This window comes from Mesocricetus auratus, unplaced genomic scaffold, assembly GCF_017639785.1.
Source record: "Mesocricetus auratus isolate SY011 unplaced genomic scaffold, BCM_Maur_2.0 Super-Scaffold_100676, whole genome shotgun sequence".
Lineage (NCBI taxonomy): Eukaryota > Metazoa > Chordata > Mammalia > Rodentia > Cricetidae > Mesocricetus > Mesocricetus auratus.
This window is the reverse complement of record NW_024429266.1, coordinates 113,793,821-113,813,570: the sequence shown is the minus strand read 5'-3', so window position 1 is coordinate 113,813,570 and position 19,750 is coordinate 113,793,821. Positions and strand designations below refer to the sequence as shown.

At 45.6% G+C, this 19,750-nt stretch overlaps 1 protein-coding gene across 7 annotated transcripts in view; it reads left to right on the top strand.

The window, feature by feature from the left end:
- Window positions 1-19,750, top strand: part of Osbpl3 (oxysterol binding protein like 3) — a 175,807-nt gene that overhangs the window by 66,140 nt on the left and 89,917 nt on the right. For 6 of the 7 annotated variants that reach the window (XM_021223671.2, XM_013126073.3, XM_021223673.2 and 3 more), the window contains one exon: window positions 18,679-18,914. In XM_021223671.2, coding sequence (XP_021079330.1) covers window positions 18,822-18,914 — 93 coding nt within the window. In that variant the 5' untranslated portion in view covers window positions 18,679-18,821. Of the gene's footprint in view, window positions 1-569; window positions 677-18,678; window positions 18,915-19,750 lie in introns of those variants that run through there. The other variant, XM_021223672.2, reaches the window with a different exon arrangement.

Sequence of the window (19,750 nt, the reverse complement as noted above, 5' to 3'; positions counted from 1 at the left end):
GGGAAGCCAGGGGTAGAGTTGGACACTCGAAAAGCAAACTGATGACTTCTGCCATGGAATAGCATAGAAGGAAACCAGCGATGGTGTGGGTGACAGATAAGCTTGCTATGACTGGCTTACATTCTGGAGTTCTAGCATGGAGAATCCATGTACAGTTCAAGGGTAGGGACAGACAGACTACTCTATGTTCTTGAGAATCCTCCTCCTTCCCTCCTTTAACTCACATCCATCATCTTCCAACTTTTAATAGGAGTTATTTACTTAGCTAGAAAAAAATGTTAAGAGGGGAAAGGAGGTGGGAGGGGTCGGAGGGAGGGAAGGAAATAGAAACAGCAGCAACAGCAACAAGACATCGTAGTGGTCAATCTGCTTCACTTCCAGTAAATCTGCTAGCCTGGGGTGTGTGTGTCACCACTGTAATGTGATGGCAATGTGGTTGGGATTGCCAGGGGAGGCAGTTTGTGTTCATACTTTCAGTCAAAAGAGTCAGCTCCCACTGTTTTCCTTATCAACACTCACCTGAGGTTTCTGCATTGGATAGCTAGCCACAGGAGTGATGCTAGGCAGCCTCTCACACCTTGTCACGTGGTCCGTCACATTGGTAACTGAGACACAGTTAGAACAGAGAAAGCAAGTGAAGAGACTGGTGGGGTGACTGCGTGAGGACCCAAGGCTGGTAAGTGATGGGTGAAACAAGGGGAGAGATCAGAGAAACGTTTTAGGAGAAGAGGCCACACCGCTCCAAAAAGTGATTTCCCTTTCATTTTTACTTCAGTAAATGCCTTAAGTTTTGAAAGATCAATCAGAAGAGGAAGTTTAAGGAAAAAGTCAAATTTCACCCCAAACCTCAGCCAGAAAGTCACCACAGTGAATATTTATCTTAGGCACCTCTCTACTGTATAGTGAGATGAATAGAGAAATAATGGTATAAGGCCAGCTGTGGCCAAAGTCTACGCTCCAAAATGAAACATCTGGTGTGTGTGTGTGTGTGTGTGTGTGTGAGTGTGTGTGTGTGTGTGTGTGTGTTTTACTTGAATTTAACAAAAGGGAAAGAATGGCTGATATACTGTGAAGTAATTCTTTAGTACAAGATTGCATTGTCTTGGGTTCAGAAGGGATGGAACCTACTTAGCTGGTAGGGGTAGGATGGCCTGAGACCATGGGATGGCATGATAAACTTTAATCAGGTGCCCTTGTGGCTACCCCCACGTGTTTTCTCTGTTTGCTGCCCATTTGTTTTAATGCTGTCAGGATGTAATGTCTTTCTGATGTCTGTGGTTCTAATTCCCCCTAGCCACCTCCTACTTCTTATTCCCGATCAATGGACTGGTAGCCAATGGCCTTTCTATCATGGCTTATTATTTTACTAATTTGATGTTCTGTGGATTTAATTTTTTTAGAAGAGCTTTTGGGGTCTGTTATTTCCTGAGTTTGTGAGTTCTTCACTTTTGAGGATAGTCACTCATGTTGAGTGTAGAGGGTAGAACCCAGGGACCACAGGCACACTGGTCAAATACTCTGCCACTGAGCTACACATCCCCATCCTTTATGGACTGTGTTTTAAAAGACAACTTTTCTTTTGCCCAGTTGTCATCTACAGACAATTTACACTCCCTTATAGGGTAGGGTGCCTGCTGTGACTGGGATTTTTTGTTTTTAAGGTGGCCTCTTGTATTCCAAGGTGGTGTTGAGCAGTCTGTGTAGCTGAGAGTGACTTTGAACTTTTGATCCTCCTGTCTCCACTTCCAGCGGAGTGTTAGAATTGCAGATGGGTGCCACCATGCCTGGTGTCGCCCGGAACATGTATGTGGCGGGTAGACAAAAGCCAGCACTTTGTGCATGGGAGGTAAGTTCCCTACCAACTGAGCTATATCCCTAGTCCATTGAATGAGGAAACATCTAAGAGCCAGTAAAGAAATGTAGGTCGAGCGGTGGCTAAAATAAAATTGGATTGGAAATCGGACACCAGATTATGGATTAAGTTTGAATGTTGGGTAACAGGCCATTTTCTTTGTGAGCTTCTCATGTGTCTGCCACATCAAATGATGCCTGTTGGGCAGGTTTGTGAATGTTCAGGACTCTGTACAGTGCCTAGGGTCCTGGTCAGCATCTTGCCTTTCCTTCTCTGGGCTGTAAAGACTCTTGGCTGGTCAGGGCAGGCTTTTGTTGCCATCTGAAGATAATGAAATCGGGTAAATATTTTCATCCACCCACAAGTTGGCAGCTGGTAATTGTTTATAATGACATTTTTTTTTTTTTTTTGCTGTTGTCATTGTTCTGGAATGCTGTCTTTCACCTTGGATCACAAGCTGTTGTCTTAATTATGAACACTCTTTTAGAGAACATTCTGACATGGGCTGTGAACAAACACCATGCTTTTTTAAAAAAAATATTTCTAAATAGTTTTGTTATGTCTGTGTTGACAGAGCTTGATGTACATGTGAGGTTTTGGCGGAGCTTATTTCTAAAAATCTCTGACTACCACACAGGAAACAAGTATCATGTTTTACCCTTATTTCGTCTTAACTCTCCAGTAAAGTAAATGGGAAGGAAAAATTGCCTGGATGTGAATTAATACTTGAAGTTTGAGCCATTGTAGTTGGCTGTGACTCAGCAGTACTCACCATTGACTGTGAGAGGGAGAGAGGTATAAGCTTTCATGGTGTTCCTGTGTTCTCGTGAGTGTGTGTGTGTGAGAGAGAGAGAGAGAGAGAGAGAGAGAGAGAGAGAGAGAGAGAGAGAGAGAGAGAGAGAAAGAGAGGGGGGCGGTAAGTGACTTAGAGTGCTGTGTTCTAAAACTGTCTGCCCAGAATTTAAATTAAACTAAACATAAATTTAGTTTGTTGCATAGGCCCCATATCTACTGCTCAGTGGATGGCCAGGGTATCTCTAGGCTCCAGTGCCAGCATCACTGAAATCCTGCTGGGTAGCCCTGGTCCACACATAGGGCTTTCCCTTCCTTGACTGTTTGGTGTTCATTCTGTCCTGATGAATGACTCTCAGGTCAATTTTCTTGTTCCCTTGGCTTCAGCTGTCCCACCCAGGTGCTATTATGAAACTCTGCTTTCCCAGTGGCCCTGTTGGCATCCTCTGATTTCAGGGCACATGCAGCCTTCAGGGTATCCTGTGAGGGGGTGGGACTAGATAGATCATTGCAGTACAGGGTTTACTAGATAACTCCAGCTAAGGCCTGCGTGTTTGCTTGTTCTCACCAAGGGTGGAATGGGGATTTTGAGAGCAATTCACAATAGAATTGTTCTTTACAATTATTTAAATGCATTCATCACATAGAACTTCTGCTTCATCTCCTTATTTCCCTGTGGCTTATGTCCTTGCTGGGAAGGACAGAACTGGGTTCTCTTCTTTGTGGTCCCTTACTGACCGACCCTGATGTCTTAGACATTTTCTTTAAGGCTCAGTTGTCAGTTGAGAATGTGCTCACAACCTGGGCCATAAACTGTTGTGGAGGCATCACTACATAACACACGAGAGACATTGAGGTCTAGTCTAAAGGTAGCTTTAAGGGACTTGCTTTCCATGTCAACATTGTTACATTTGTGGTCGTCAGTCAGAACATGCTCACTTTGACCCGCCAATAGGTCCATGTACTAAACTGTGTTTGCTTCACCTAAGGGACTGTATTAGGCAAAGGTGAGGCCTGTGGCTGATGGTCAGGGAGCTCTCTTCTGAGTTTAACCCAGAAGGGAGAAATATGATGCTCCTGGTGGAAGCAGCCTGATGGTCTGTGGTAAGGAGAGTGAGAGTAGCTGCCCACATACACTTGGGCTCTATAGTCCCAGATTCTCATGGTCTCCACTTGCCCAGTCTAGAGACCTGCCAGGGATGTTTGCCTGATACTAGCTAGTGCTGCGTAACAAACATCCCCAAAACTTTAGCAAAGCTATATAAAGAGGAATCTCCAAGCAAAATGTTTTATTTAGGAATAGATAAGACTTAGAATTGCAGTCATCAATACGTGGAGGTCAGGGTGGTCTCTGGTACGTCTAGAGAACAAAGGCAGCATCATGGGTGCTACAGTTTGACTGTGAATTGTCACTCACTCACAGGTTCAGAGGCTCATGCAATATATATAGTTGGTCCCTAGCCAATGCCACCACTTTGAAAAGTTGTGGAAGCTTCAGGAGATGTGGCCTAGCTGGAAGAAGTAGGTGGATTGGGTATAGGCCTTTCGGGTTATAGCCGATTGTGACGTCCAGCTGCCTCTCTGCTCGCCTGCTGAGCTGAGTCTCTGAGATGTGAACAAGCCAGCAGCTTCAGGCTGTCACCACTATGGGCTGCCTTGCCTTCACCACCTTGATGGACTGTACCGTCAAACCGTAAGTCAAAGTAAGCCCTTCCTCCTTTTAGTTGCTTCTTGTTGGGTGTTTAGTTCTGCAATAAGAAAAGTAGCTATTCTAGGAGTTTTATTTGGACAGAGAAATTAAGCACGTTAGTTGGAAAGGAAGTACTTATGTATTTCCTATGCCCAAGGAGTTGGTAAGCTTTGCCTGGCAGGTGGTAGTGCCGAATATAAAAAATATAAAGCTTGTTTTAAGGTCACAATCGGCAGTTCTATTAGCAGCTGGTAAGAAAATAAAAGAGTCTTTAAAAAATTCATGTATTTATTTTATGAGTATGAGTAGGCCTTTATGCCAGAAGAGGGCATCAAATCCCACTATAGATGGTTGTGAGCCACCATGTGGTTGCTGGGAATTGAACTCAGACCTCTGGAAGAACAGTCAGCTAGTGCTCTTAACAGTTGAGCCATCTCTTCAGCCCCATACAACAAGAGTCTTCTTTGAAGATAGATTTTACTATGTAAGCCAGGCTGGTCTCTGTCTTCTGAAGGCTGGGATTATAGGCATGCCCAACATGATCAGTAAAAAGTTAGTCTCCAGATAAAGCTGAGTGTGGCGACATATTCCTGTGACCTTGCGCATGGGAAGAGGGGTTATTGGCTCAATGCCAGCCTGGGTTACATAATGAGACTCTATTTCAAACAAAACAAACTCCCTGTTTATTGCGGTGGAGGGGGGCAACAGGGCAGTGCCTGGAACAATTCCTTTTTTAACTCGTTTTATCCATGGCCCACTGGTACTGTTTTAGATGGGTATAGCAGAATGAATATTCTCCGTTGTGTGTTCACTTTCCACAAGTTGGTTAGCTACAAGAACGATGAAATTTTCTTAGCCCCCAGATCTACAATTTGGGCAGGACTCAGAAGGGCTGTGTTCCGTCCTGTTCAGTGTCAGCCAGTACCTGGGGTAGGCTAGGGGCTGTATCATTTGACGATTTGCTCACGTGTGTTGGGGGGGGGTTGATGCCAGCATGAACTGGGGCTGCTTCCGTTTGTTTCCGGATGGGCCTCCCCTTACGCTGCCTTTATATTGGCTACTTTGAGCACGGCTGCTGGAATTAGAAGTGTCCCCCGAGGTTTCATGCTTTGAATGCTTAGTCCCTAGTCTGTGGTGTTATTGTGAAGGGTGGAGTCCCTTTGGCAGCCATGGTCCAGCTGGTGGGAGTAGGCAGGTTATGGAAGGTGGGCCTTGGACGATGTTAGCCACACTTCCTCTCCTTCCTGTGCCGTGTGGACAGCAGCCTCTGCCACGATTCCTTTCCCACTGTGACGGACTGAAGTCTTTCAGAAATCATGGGGCAAAGTAAACCTCGAACCCTTTTAATCCTCGCCCCCTGCACCATGAGATACTTGCTAGCAAGGAGTGAACGAAGCTAACCCAGTAGCCAATTTGAAGGGCAAGCGTCTTGGTCTAAGATGGCAGCTGTTTTGTGTCCTACCATGGCCTTGGAGGTCACAGGATATCACTCCTCTTTTCTAGCAGCATGAGGAGCAGGGGGACATCATGTGAGTGAGGTGGCATATCCTTGTCATCAGCATGTGGGAGGCAGAGAAACTACAGATTCAAGGCCAGCCTCGGTTACATAATGGGGCTATGTAACCATAGTGTGTTTTTGGTTGCTATACAAACAACTCACTGGCTACCAAACCCTCAGGGTGATATAGAAACTCGAGACGAAATGGGAAGGGACTGAGAGAACCCGCATCTCTCCACTGAGAGAGTCACAGTCACACTGTCAACTTTGGTAATAGAGGTGCTTCTAGATTTTCCTTAACGTTTTGGCTCTTAGCTGCCAAAATCCACTCCAGAGTTTTCTTTTGCTTTGTTCTGACTTTCCTTCTATTTCTACTTTCTTTCATGTTTTTTCCAACTTGAACCCTTTGAAGAATCTCCTGTTCATTTCTTCTCATCTGTCCTTCTGCTAAGTGTAAAACTTGAACCCTTTGAAGAATCTCCTGTTCATTTCTTCTCATCTGTCCTTCTGCTAAGAGTAAAACTTGCTCACCACCAACATTCAACACAGTTATGTTTCCTTCACAAGGTGTGGCTTATTATTGCCCTGGTAATATTGGAACAACACTTCTATAGTGCATCTCAGGAGCTTTGTTGTACAGAGTTTGCTTTGAGCTTAGAGTCTCAGTTAGGCAGAGAACAAACTTCAAGTGTGCATATCTGATACGTGACCCACTGAGGTATTTAGTTTCTCATTTGAGCTCTTGCTTAATGTGTTTATAGAGGATTACTCATCGAGGTTTTTACATTCCCCCAAAAAAGATAAGTATGTTTTCCTAGGTGACGGAGAAGTTTTAAAAAGTGTGTTTTCATTCTCTGTAGTGACTCCCGTTGATAGTCTTTTAAGCTATATAGTAAAATGCAGCGTGCAGTTGCCGATTGTTAAACCTCTACCCTGCTTTCCCGAAGCAAGCATCAGTTAAGGGAGGGCAACACCACCCACTGATAGAGTTCAAACCGCCAGATGCTATTCTGGGTTCTTGGGTGGTGCTCTCTCTTCTTACCCTTTAAACTGCTAAGTCACATCCTGCTTTGCTTTTAATTTGCTATAAATTAGATGCCGAAGGCATAGGTCTGGCATTAGACACGCAAGTGAAATTAAACACCCCAAGAAGAGCTCTGTAAGTAAACCTATCTCTTCCATGTGGAAGACCATGTGAGCCTGCAGCTCAGCCCTCTGGGAACTTCAGAAACAGGCAAGGGGCAGCTTGTCAAGCCCGCCTTGCCCTTGACAGCCAGAGACTCTGGAGGAGTTAGTGTAAAGGACATCCAGACCTGGGGGTCCTGTAACTTACCACGGTCACCCTGTGCTGAAGCCAAGATTGAGAAATGTCACAGGAAGTGGCCCTTTTGGTCCAGCTCCCATCTTTGTCCTGCACATTCTTCTCTGTTTAGCTAGGCCCCTCCCCACCTTCTAGACTCCCACCTAGAACACCTGCCAGCATCCCATGTGTTCCGCTTTCTGCCTCTTTCACTCTGCACAGCTTACTTATTGCCTCATCAGAGTTGTTTCACCCTGGAATTCAGCTCGCCGAGGGCTGAGAACAGCCGTGGGCCCAGAGCAGGTGTTTTCTAGATGAGCAATGGATGGACGTTTTCCCAGTGTGGTGGCTCTCTTTTACTTTTCCTGTCTTTTGCTGTGGTATCCTTTATTATTCCATGTTGCCCCGTAAGTGTCTTTTTTGCTTATTTGTATGTGTGTTGTGTGTTCATATGTACGTGTACGGTGTGTGTGCACATGTGTGCACATGCATGTAAAGCCCAGAGGTCAGTGTTTTGTGTCTTCCTCAAGAACTCCACACCTTATTGTTTTGAGGCAGAAGCTCTTACTGAACCCAGGGATCCTTCTGTCTCTGCCTCCCCAGTGCTAGGCTTACAGGTGTGGGATGCTGTGCTTCTTAACGGAGGCACTGGAGACCGAGCTAAGACATTCCTGCAGGGTGAGCACTTTACTTATTGCAGTGTCTCCCCATATCCTGTCTTTTGTTGTTGTTGTTTGTTTTTGAGACAGTCTCACTGTGAAGCCCAGCATGGCTTCAAACAGCAATTCTCCTGGTATACCTTCCAGACAGCTGGGCTTACAGGCTGTGCCACCACACTCAGCTTCATAAATGTTTCCGTTGAGATACGGAAAAACAGGTGAGAATAACCAACACTGTGGGAGGCAGAGAATGACCCAGCCTTGCCTCTTCCATTCAGGCATTCGAGTCAGAGCCATGGAGCTTGGGAGCTCCTCTCTTCCAGTCAGAATGTTTAATCCTCCTGTTCTGCTCTGGCGCCTGGGACCACATGGGTGACCCATGCAGAAGGGTCTAAGCCACTGGAGAACACGTCTGGTTGGCGGAATGGATGTCTACTGTTGACTGAGGAGTGGATCTCCACTGTCAACCCTCTTCAGAAAATATGGGATTATTTCAGGCAAGCATGGTACATGCCTAGAACATGAAAATTTTCCTTGTTCAAACAAGGAGAACGGTTCTCATCCCCAGGGCATCCTGTTTCTGCGCTAGAAGCCAATCAGGGAGGAAGTGGCTAGCACTTCCAGCTGAGGGGCACAGAGGCTAAATCTGTGAGACTCAAAACTTAAGTGTCTTTGGTAGGATTGGAGTCTGTTTTTCTCATTAGATGTCCAGATACAGTTACTTCTGTTCTGGGATGGTGACCAGAAATAATGGCTTTAGTTTCTAGGCCTAGTTCTGTGTCCTGGCAGGAAGTAGGTGGACCAGAGGCACCAAGTGATGTTTCTGCTGAAATTGCTCTGGAGGGTGTACAGGTAACTGTAGTCCATACCATCTGACAGGCAGTGAGGATCACAGGGCAAGTGTATTTGCCAAGAGATTTGCTAACCCGGTCAAGGGAGCTAAGTGAAAACTTGGTAAGAAGGAGAAAGGACGTTAAAACATGGTTGGGTGGAGAATAATGCACTTGAGAAAGTGAAGGAGAGGATTACGCATGTCCTGAGGGTTGTGCATGCCTAGGCAGCACACAGATGGCGCCTTCTCAGAGACTGCAGATCTCGAATGAATGTCAGATGTGTTGCTAGGAGGGTCTATTGATAATTTCCCACCGAAGGTTTCATTCTGCTAATTCCTGATAAGCTCTTAACCTTTCTTTTTCTTTCTGGTTTGTGTCATTAGAAGACTAAGAAAATAGCCCAGGGGCTGTCACCTTTGTGTTTCCTTCCAGCCCAACAGAGAAGCATTGACCAGAGGCGTAAAGTGGCAGGGAGAGGTGCCGAACTCTGTAAAGAAATGTGCTGTAGACATGGCATTGTACTCTACAAGTAAAGAAATGTGCTGTAGACATGGCATTGTACTCTACAAGTAAAGAAATGTGCTGTAGACATGGCATTGTACTCTACAAGTAAAGAAATGTGCTGTAGACATGGCAGAGTACTCTACAAGCATTTCAGGGAAGTCACAGACAAAAGAAGGAGGACGTGAAAAGGAAGACATGGCCGTGGGACTTTCTAATCCCTAGTCTAACCCAGAGAGATTCCAGTGGACAGGAAGTGGGGCCTGTGCCTGTGGGAATACATGTGTCCACTCGGAGGATGTGTTCCCAGCTAAACGATTCTTGCGAGTAATTTTTCTGTGGAGTGTAAGGACAAATAAAATAGAGTCTGTAAGTGGGATGTACATCACCATCTAGCAGTCAGGATACAAAGTGTGACTCACACTGCAGGAAACATGACTAATACTTTCATAGACCAAAAGTGAAGCCAGAGTCCAAAAGGGAAACAAAGCCATTTGGGGACAGGGAGAGGTGGATGGCTCAAGTGGTCCAAGGAGGATGGCGGGCATTTCTAGAGCTGGAAAAGAGAAAGTGGGTGAAGAGCGGTCTCATGAAGATGGATGGATGAGGATAAAGGTTGTGTTGCTGGGAGGACTGGGTACCATGAGCTTTTATGAGTGTGAGCTTCTCAGATGGAGTTTGGGTAATATAAATGAAAAGTAAATGTACAGAAATACAAACAGGTGTTTAAGAGGACTCGGAAAACCCCAGGATTGTTGTGTAAGCTTGCCAGAGTCATGTCTGTAGAGCTAATGTTTGCAGTGAGCAGGGCGCACAGGAGAACTGCCTGGATGCAGTTCTACAAGCCTGGATCCCAGACCCAGGGCACAAACACAGGAGAAGCAGAGCCTGGATGCAGTTCTACAAGCCTGGATCCCAGACCCAGGGCACAAACACAGGCGTCCAGGCTTGGTTCTTTTTCTTCACAACACAGTGGCTGGGATTGTTCCAGCCTCCCTCTTCACCCACCTTTTTTCTAAGGAGAGCTAACTGGAAAGCATGGGCTGGATATGGGAACATCATGTGATTCCACAGTGACGGGACAGCAAGCAGGAGGCAGGTGCCCAGCTGAGTCAAGGGACCCAGGGCTAGTCTGGCTCCAACACACAGCAGAGGACGGGATTTTCTCAGTCTTCTTGGGAGTTGGATGGAGAATGATTGAATAACAGTGATTGAAATTGGTACCAGGTGCCCCGGCGTGGGTGGCTACAGGGAGGATGGTTAGAGAAAGGGACTTTCTGAAAACCCAGACTAACTATTCTCAACACTGACTACACACTGGGATCTCCAGATTTGATTTTACCTGAAGACATTTCTACCTCAGCGTCACCCTGGAGCAAGGCTGGCGTGGGTGGAGCTTCCATGGACCCTGACCAGCATCCGGGGGGTGGGGTGGGGTGGGGTGAATCCTAACTCTGCACAGGTTCTGTGCATTCACTTCGAGATGCGCGAATGTACTCTCATCCAGCAGACCAACCACTCATGCGCAGGACAAGAATCAGTTAGGGTGCTACTTAAGATGTGAGCAGTCGTTCACCCTAGTTTCCTTTCCTGGCTATGTCATTAAGTCATCAAAGTACCACAGATGCGGAACTTGTCAGGTTTAAACCTGAGATTGGAGGGGAAGACCTGTCTTAGGGCCAGGAGGGAAAGATTTCTCCATACCGTAGAAGTGATTTGGTACTGTGGAATTTGAACAAGAACGGTGCCTGTATATGGAGAAGCTTCCATAGGCTCATACATTTGAATGGTTAGTCGTCAGGAGTGGCACTATTTGAAAAGGAATAGAAGGTGTGGCCTTGTTGGAGGAAGTGTGTCACTAGGGGTGGGCTTTAAGGTAGTAGCCCATCTCAGAATTGTGTGTTTTGGTTTTCTGGGGAGACACATGCAAAATCTTGCCTCGTGATTTAGCATGGGCTTGGGGATTGGAAGCATACAGAATTGATATTTCTACCCAGGGCTTATTAGAGCAGTGAGTTTTCAACCTGTGGGCAGTGATCCCTTTGGAGGTCACATATCAGATATCCTGCTTATCAGATATTCATATTGCAATTTTTAACAGTAGCAAAATTACAGTTATGAAGTAGCAACAAAGTAATGATATGGTTGGAGGTCACCACAACGTGAGGAGCTGTGTTAAAGCGTGGCAGCATTAGGATGGTTGAGAACCACTGGCTCAGACGAGAGTGGATAAACAGCCAGCCAGAATGGCATGCCTTGGAATGGAACCCAGGGTCTCCTCCAACCTCCTGAGGAGTAAATACTAGATACTCAGGGTTTCATGCTGAGGATACAATGTTAGTCCGTGCAAGTGGTGCTTAACTTGTGCATCAAAATCACCTGGAGGACGGGCTGGGACAGGCTCTTGAGTTCTCCCCTTGTTTGAGAGTCTGTAGGCCGTGCTGGGGTCTGGGAATACATTTCAAGTAAGCCCCAAATTGAGCCTGATGCCGCTAGCACTAGGACCAACCTTCGAAAAGCACATGTCTGGTAGAGCATCTGCCATATCACAGCCACAAGAGAAAGTACTAGACCAGAGTAAGAAGGATGGAGAGTACCGGCTACATGTCTCAAACAGTGCACACACTAATCACCCCGGGAATGTGTTAAACAGTGGCCATGACCCTCGGGACTTTCCAGAAGTGGGTCAATATTAACACAATGGAATTTAATGATGATGATGGCATGAGAAAATGGTGAACTCTTGGACGTCAGCTAAAGGGTGTAAAAGAAGCAAGCCCAGCTTCTCAGTATGTCCTGTGGCTTGCCAGTCCTAGTGAGGTGTAAGGACATTGGTGCCAGAGAGAGAGATATGAATGTCTCCAGAGTCAAGGCCCAAAGCCAAATTAATCATTGCAGTAGCTGAGAATAGTGGCACATCCCTAGAGCCCTACACTCAGGCGGCAGAGGCAGGACGATCAGGAGTTCCAGGACAGCCTGGACTGCATAGAGTGACCCTGTCTTAAGAAATAAATAAGCATGCAGACAAATAAACAACAATAGCAGTTTCAGTGTGCCCAAGGCATGGGAGTGACTGCAGCCTTATACTCTGTCTAGAGCAGTGAATCTGGTCCTTTAGTAAGGGAAGCACAAAGACAGATGAGAGTTTCACATCTGTGCTACTAAGGGCTGGAGGGGACTCGTGGAAAGTGACTAATGAAGATGTGACTGCTTAGAGTCTGGAGACAGCTCAGTGGTTAAGATCACTTGCTGCTTTTTCAGAAGACCAGGGTCCAGCTCCTAGCACCTGTTCAAGGGCATCTCACAACTACCTGTAACCCTGGTTCTAGAGGTTCCCAAGCCCTCTTCTGACCTCCAAAGGCACCTGCATGTTTATGGTTCATGTGCATACATTCAGGTGCATGCATATGTTCAGGGGCATGCGCGTGTGTGCGCGCACACACACACACACACACACACACACACACACAGTAAATAAACCATGATTAAAAAGATGCTGTTGTTTGTTTGCTGGGTGGGAGGTGGAAGGTGACAGTGTATTGAATTTACAGTGAGATAAACTTAATTTCTAAACTAAGAAAACTATAGCTTAGCAAACAAGTCAGAATACTGGAAAACTGTAGTTTAGCAAACAAGTCAGAATACTGTTCCTGTCGTGGGAGGGCACAAACGGAGATAATGGGAGATCTTGTAGGAAGAATGCTGACTTAGGGTGAGAATTCACCGCTGGGTTCCGAAATTCTGTGAGTGACTGTGGTGGACTTGTACTTTTTGTTCAGTGGATTTTGGCAAATGAACAGTTCGGGCACAGACCTGGGCACCACTCTGCCCTTCTGATCATGTGATGTATCTGAAGCGGAGGTGTTCTGAGATGTTCTCTGGAAAGGCACACTCCTATATCAGAATAGTTTCTTTTACCATAGCATAGAAATGGGCACCCTGTTAGAGTTTTCTGGTGCCAATTCAGGGCATGATTTATCTACTTTACTGAGATACTGTAAATTAATGCCTTCTAGTCTTCATGAAAGCTATTCCTAGCTGTGTAAGGAAAACCTGTTTCTCAAGCCAAACCTGGCCAAGTGTCTCGAGTGCAGACCCCAGCCCTGATAGCTGAACAAGTAACTGTTTTCCCATCACTCATTAGCCTTGTTGTTAACCTTAACCTGGTGTGTGTGTCTGTGTTTATGTGTTTACATGTAGAAGTCAGAGGTTGAGGGATCAGATACCTTTCCATTCATCTCTCATCTTACTTATTTTTTGAAACAAGGTCCTTCACCAAGTATGTAACTTGGCTGGGGGTCTGAACTCAGGTTCTCCTGCTTGCATAGCGAGTACATTACAGACTGAAGCATCTGCCCCACCCTTATCCAGTGGTGATGAAATGTGTCACTTTTCCCTTCTCTATCTTCTTCCAGAGGAAGCACAGTGCTTTAATAGTTTGCAAATAACACCTCCTCAATTGTGTGTGATTGGCTGAAATGACAACTGCTGAATTTCTTTACAGTCCTTATTTGCTTTGGGTTGAAAGAGGCATAGAGATCTCAGGCTGCAGAAGCCAGGAGAGGAGGGGATGGGACTCAGCTCTGTCTATTCTGTCCAAACCAGGCGCTTTAGCCTCATTTTCTTACTTCCTTCTTATGGCTCCCTGATAGGTGGATAGTGCTATTTCCTGTTTTACATGGGAAAAGCCCTCCAGATCCAAAGAAGTGACTGTCTTTCTAAAGGTACATTCTGAAGTAGGAGAGTACCAGTTCAAATGAGGCTGGCTCCTTCCAAGGCATGTTGCGGTACATATGCCTTTCTCCATTCTTCCCCAAATTGTATCTCCTTTTTCATGTGAAGTTTAAAAAAAATGTTTCTCAGGATCACCTTGTAAATATGCTGATCTTTATTCTTAACCATATAAAAGCATTTTTCAGAAGACTTGTTTATTTTATGTGCATGAGAATTTTGCCTGAATGTATGACTGTGCATCACACGTGTGTCTAGTGCCCCCATATTGAAGTCAGGAGAGGACCTGTGGGCCTCTGGAACTGGAGTTACTGTGGTTATGAGACACCCTATGGGAATCAAACCCAGGTCCTCTGCGAGTGCAGCAATGCTCTTAACTGATGAGCTGTCTCTCCAGACCTCTTGCCCATTTTTTGATAGGACTCTATTCTCTTTTCCCTAAGTCCCAGGTGGCATCAGTTTGCATAAACTATGCCCACTGGACTTTACTACAGTTGGCTTTACCAGCTTGACCTGACATATTTTTAAAGAAGCTGAACAGTAGTGAGAAGGACCCCAGCCCAGCTCTTTGCATTGGCCTGGGTGCATATGACTTTTCCCTCCAGATATGGAGGCTCTGTGGTTTAGAAGAAGGGGAGAGCCACGAGTCTCTTCCTTCCCAGCCTGGTGGTAAGGCTGGTTTGAAAGCAGGTCTTGCACCAAAGCCTGTCATAGACCAAACATTGTAAAAGACAGAATGCACAAAAGCATCCAAAACCCCAGGAAGCCCCTCCAGCACCCCACAAGAATTTGTAGTTATTCATGAACACATACCTTTACAAGGGGGTCAGCCCCAGGAGATCCCAGAGCTTCTGGGAGCTACACATGTTCTGTTTCTGAAGTCAGGTGGTAGTCACTTGGGGAAGTACAGTTCCGTATATACACTAGGTTGATGTACTTTACTGGGAAACCTCAGTCAAAGAAAAATGGATGTAAATGACCTTTCTGCGTGTGACAGGGAGACTGTTACATTTTGTTCACATCAGCATGTTCCTTGAGATAGATGGAGGTCTTCCCATGCAAGGGCCGCTGGGTGAGGTGCAGCACTTGAAGGTCTTTCGTGGGGTGGTCCTCATCTCACCCCTGAGTCATCAGCTCAGGGTCCTGGCCCCACATGCCTCCTGATTTATCCTTACAACTTTCCTAAGTCAATACAGGCAAGACAGCTACTTGAAGTAGAAGATGTCGCTTAGTTGAGGCCACACCTTCCCTACAGTGGGCCCATGGCAACCCTGCAGAGTTCCTGAGAGTAGAAGCAGGGATCCTTCTCTCTGACAGTCCTGGCTTAGCCTTGTGGAGTCCCTGAGAGTGGATGTGGTACTTGTCCCTGTACAGTGACCACCAGTGGTGCCCGGGACCCCTAGACATGGGGCACTGCTCCTGTATTCTTTGCTCTAGGAAGTGAACCCATCCTCTTCCTAGAATGAGCTTTCTTCATCTTTTAGAGGGCAGCAAGGTCCTGGGGAACAAAACAGCAGTTTTTTCCTGGCTCGCACCCTCAGGCTGCTTTAGTAATGGGTATGGAGGAAACGGGAAAGAGAAAGGGGTGTGGTGCTGGCAGGGGCCTTCACCCTAAGTGCCAACTCAATGAGTATTGGTTTCTAACCCACTTAGAGCCTTGGCCAACGGGATAGTTCCCTCCAAAATGAGGTTGGCAGAGTCGGGAGATAAAGATAACCCCTTTCATCAGTTGCCCGAGTCAGGGTCTGGACTTCTCATTTGGCAGGGTTTCATGGTTCCTGTGACTCATTTTATTGCCCAAGGCATGCTCCCTCCTTCTCATTTCACACATACCTCTCCTTCCATGTTGTCCTTTATCAGAACCATAGGTTTGGAAAAACAAAACCTGGCACCCACAGACAGAAATCCTTTGTTAGTATTCCTAGTCCACTGTGGACATGTTGCCGTAGTGATTATTGTATACACACACCACACACACACTCCTGTGTTCAGTTATTGAGGATACCATTGAATTCTCTTTTTTTCTCCCTTTTTTAGACACCAGGCAACACTGTTAACTAAACAAACTGTTAATACGTCTTGGCACTTTTTGGCTAGTTGAATTTGCTCCTGATTCAGCCACACTTAGTCACGCCCTGTAAGCAGAAGAGTCAGTGTTGTTTGCTTTCAGGCCTAGGCATTGCTGGAGCCAACTTGCAATGCTTCTAGCGATGGAGAACACACTAGCGTAACATGGAGCGTTAGTTGCTTTTCCGTTGCTGTGATAGAGAAAACATAAAGCAACAAAGGAAGTTTATAGATGGAGAGCTTTCCTTGGGATTGTGGTTCCAGAGGAATGAGCCATAGGTATAGCTGAAGGGACAGGAAGCTCAGGGCCCACAAAGCAGAGAGTGAGCAGCAAGGAGGCAGAAGCCTTAAGCTTTCAAAGCCCACACCCAGTGACATACTCTCTTCAATAAGGCCACACCCAGTGACATACTCTCTTCAACAAGGCCACACCCAGTGACATACTCTCTTCAACAAGGCCACACCCCCTCAAGCCCTCAGAAAACAGCTTCCAAAACCAGTGTCACCAATGAGGGGCCAAGTGTTCAAACGCATGAACCCAGAGTTGGGGGTGGGGTGTCTCATTCAAAGTACCACACATGGGAATTGACTTCTGTGGCTGTAGGTCCCTTACCTTATTTTCTGAGATTTAGATATCTCACTGCATTGTTTTTTATTTTAACTTACAACTTTAGTGTAATCATTTTAAAGAGCAAAGTGCCAGGAAGGCATTACAAGATTTGAGTATTTAATAATTAATCCCGTTTGATATCTTATCAGACCAATTGGCTCCTGGACAGTCATATAGCAGCCTTCTTTAAAAATATTGGACTATGTAAACATTCTAACTGAGCGGATTGAATAAAATATTGTTCCACTGTCAACATGTGTGGGGTAGTTGTAGAATTTAGTTGAACTCAGTGTGTTTAATAAGGTCCTGGCCTTCTGCAGCCCAAACCAAGCACATCCATTGCCCTTAACCCCAAGGCTGTGGCTGAAGATGGTGCTTCTGGGGACTGCTCTATGAGGTCCCCCTTCGTGTAAGACTCCCTATCGCTGACTGTAACTGGTGGCAGCTGGCAGCCTCAATAGTTACGTGGAAGTGGGGGTCTTGGTCATTGCTTTTCCCCACCCTAGGTACTTTGCGGTCCATGAGTTCAATACATCAGATGGTGTAACAACACTCTTATTGCTGCACCTGGCCACTAGGGGCGCACCTGTTCCCAGCTCCATGTTTAAAAGCTAAGACAGTGCCCTTCCCTCCTCTTGCTGTGTGATCTGACTAGTGACCTAACTTACTAGAGGCTCTGTGGTCTTCTCTGTAAAATAGAGATAATATCCTCCCATAAGTCTGTTGAAGAATGATACAGTTCTTGTGGGAATCCTTGTTATAGCATTTGTCACGGAGTAGCATGTTCTCTCTCCACTATTTACTGTTTTAATTGCTAGTATGTATGCTACTAGAGTGAGTTCTGTTGTCACCATCCCCTCCAGTTTCTGTTACGTTGCATTACAGATGCCTTTAGAAAGGATTAAAAAATCCTTTGGGGCCAGCCTGATTTACAGGGCAAATTCCAGGACAGTCAGGGATACACAGAGAAAAAACACAAATCAATAAATAAACAAAGAAAGAAATATATGTTTTAAACCGGGCAGTTGTGGTGCGCACTTTTAATCCCAGCACTCATGAGGCAGAAGCAGGTGAAGATCTGAGTTCAAGATCAGTTTGGTCTATAGAGTGAGTTCCAGGACAGCCACAGCTCTAAGGAAGAAGAACCCTGTCTCAAAAAAAAAAAACCCAAAAATACATAAATAAACAAGTAAGTGAATAACAAAAAGCGGCAACAACAACAAAAAAACCAAACAAACATGATATCATTCACATTACATTGACCTCATCTTTTCAACAATTTCAACTGTCCATTTCAGTGACATTTAGTAGTTTTACAGTGTCGTACAACCATTGCTACTGTCTAGCTCCAAAACGTTTTCATCACCCCCAACAGGACCCATGGCCATTAAACAGTCACATACATCCCTTCCCTCCATGACCCGTGGCCCTGGCCTTCCAACTTCATGGTTTGCTGACTGTAGATGTTGTACTTGCAGACTAGAGTAGCATGGTCTTTTCTGTTTGACTTCTTCCACTTAGCATGGTGTCTGCAAGGTTCCTCCGTGTTATAATATGTGTTGTGAGTCCTTTGCTCTGTTCCGTGTCTGCATGATTTCTTAGATTTAGTCTACACATCCACCAGTTTATCGTGCATGCTTCCACCTTTTGTTACTATAAATGCTGCTGACATAAGCATTCGTCTGCAACTTTCCCTTTGAACACCGGTTTTCAGTTCTTTCAGAAGTAAAATGTGTAATAATTCTGTGCCTACATTTTTTTGAGAAACTGCTGGACTCTGCTATGCCAGGCTGTAAATTCTATGTTTGCACTGACAATGGATTCTAACTTCTCCACATCCTTCCCAATGCCAGTTACGTCTTATTGTTATTGTTGTTGTTGTTATCATGATGTGAAATGGCGTCTCACTGTGGTTTGAGAATAGTTTTGTAGTACTGGATTTGTATGTGTCTCCATATTAACCTGTCTCATTTCAAAGCTCCATGAAAAACCATATATACACCCCTATAGGGGGAGGTACCCAGTGTCTTCTGACCACCAGAGTCTGTAATATGTGGTGTGGCCTCACCACTGTGGGCTAAGTAGAGGTGATATCCAACCTCTCTAATTCTCTGGCCTCTCTAGTAACTTTTCTTTTGGTTTTAGGAATTTCCTGCAAGCCTTCCAAAATGGTCTTTAGACACACTGGATAAGAGTCGACACTCGCCTGCGTGGCCTTCAGCCTCTCAACTCCACCATCTTCTCATGGCATTTTGGTTGCACTGAGCCCAAGTGAACAGCTCTTCATAATGAGTGATGAGAAGAACCTGGGTGTGTCCCAAAAATTGGTTTCTCCTTCAAGAAGCACGAGTAGCTGTTCCTCCAAGCAAGGAAGCCGACAGGTAACCTTGAACTATTGTCGCTCTTTAAAAAAGTGCAAATTGGATTACGAGAATTTGCAGGTAAAGCAGTGTGCTCTCTTGGGAAACTCCATCTCAGTGAAAGGCCAAGCACTTGTTTCCGTACCTGGTTACATGACGAGAATTGATTCATGTTCCTCCAGATATTGAGAACTGAATTTGGATTTTTGTATTGTTTCCTCAATCTTTGCAACCATCTACCAACATAGGTACTGACACCCCCATTTTCCCTCCAAGGAAGTGGAGTCATACAGACCAGATTACCTGCCCCAGAGAGGACCAGATGCCAAGCTAGAGCTCCACCTCTTTTGCTCCAGGGCTTACCTTTTTTAGATACTTATTATTTTTACTTTATGTGGCCAGCTGTTTTGCCTGCATGTATGCCTGTGCACCACTCAGATGCTGGAAGATGGCACCGGTTCCCCTGGAACTGGAGTTCTTAGAGCTGGTTGTCAGTTGCCTTTGTGGGTGCTGGGAAATGCACCCAGAGCCTCAGCAGGAGTGACCAGTGCTCTTAACTACTGAGCATCTCTCCATGACCAATGCTCTTAACTACTGAGCCATCTCTCCATGACCAGTGCTCTTAACTACTGAGCCATCTCTCCATGATCAGTGCTCTTAACTACTGAGCCATCTCTCCATGACCAGTGCTCTTAACTACTGAGCATCTCTCCATGACCAGTGCTCTTGACTACTGAGCATCTCTCCAGCCCCTCCCACCTTTCCTTATTAACCAAAATAAGCAGCAAACGCATATCCAGTAATTAAATATCCACCCCACTTTCTTATATTCACCAGACTTTTGAGGAGAGCACGTA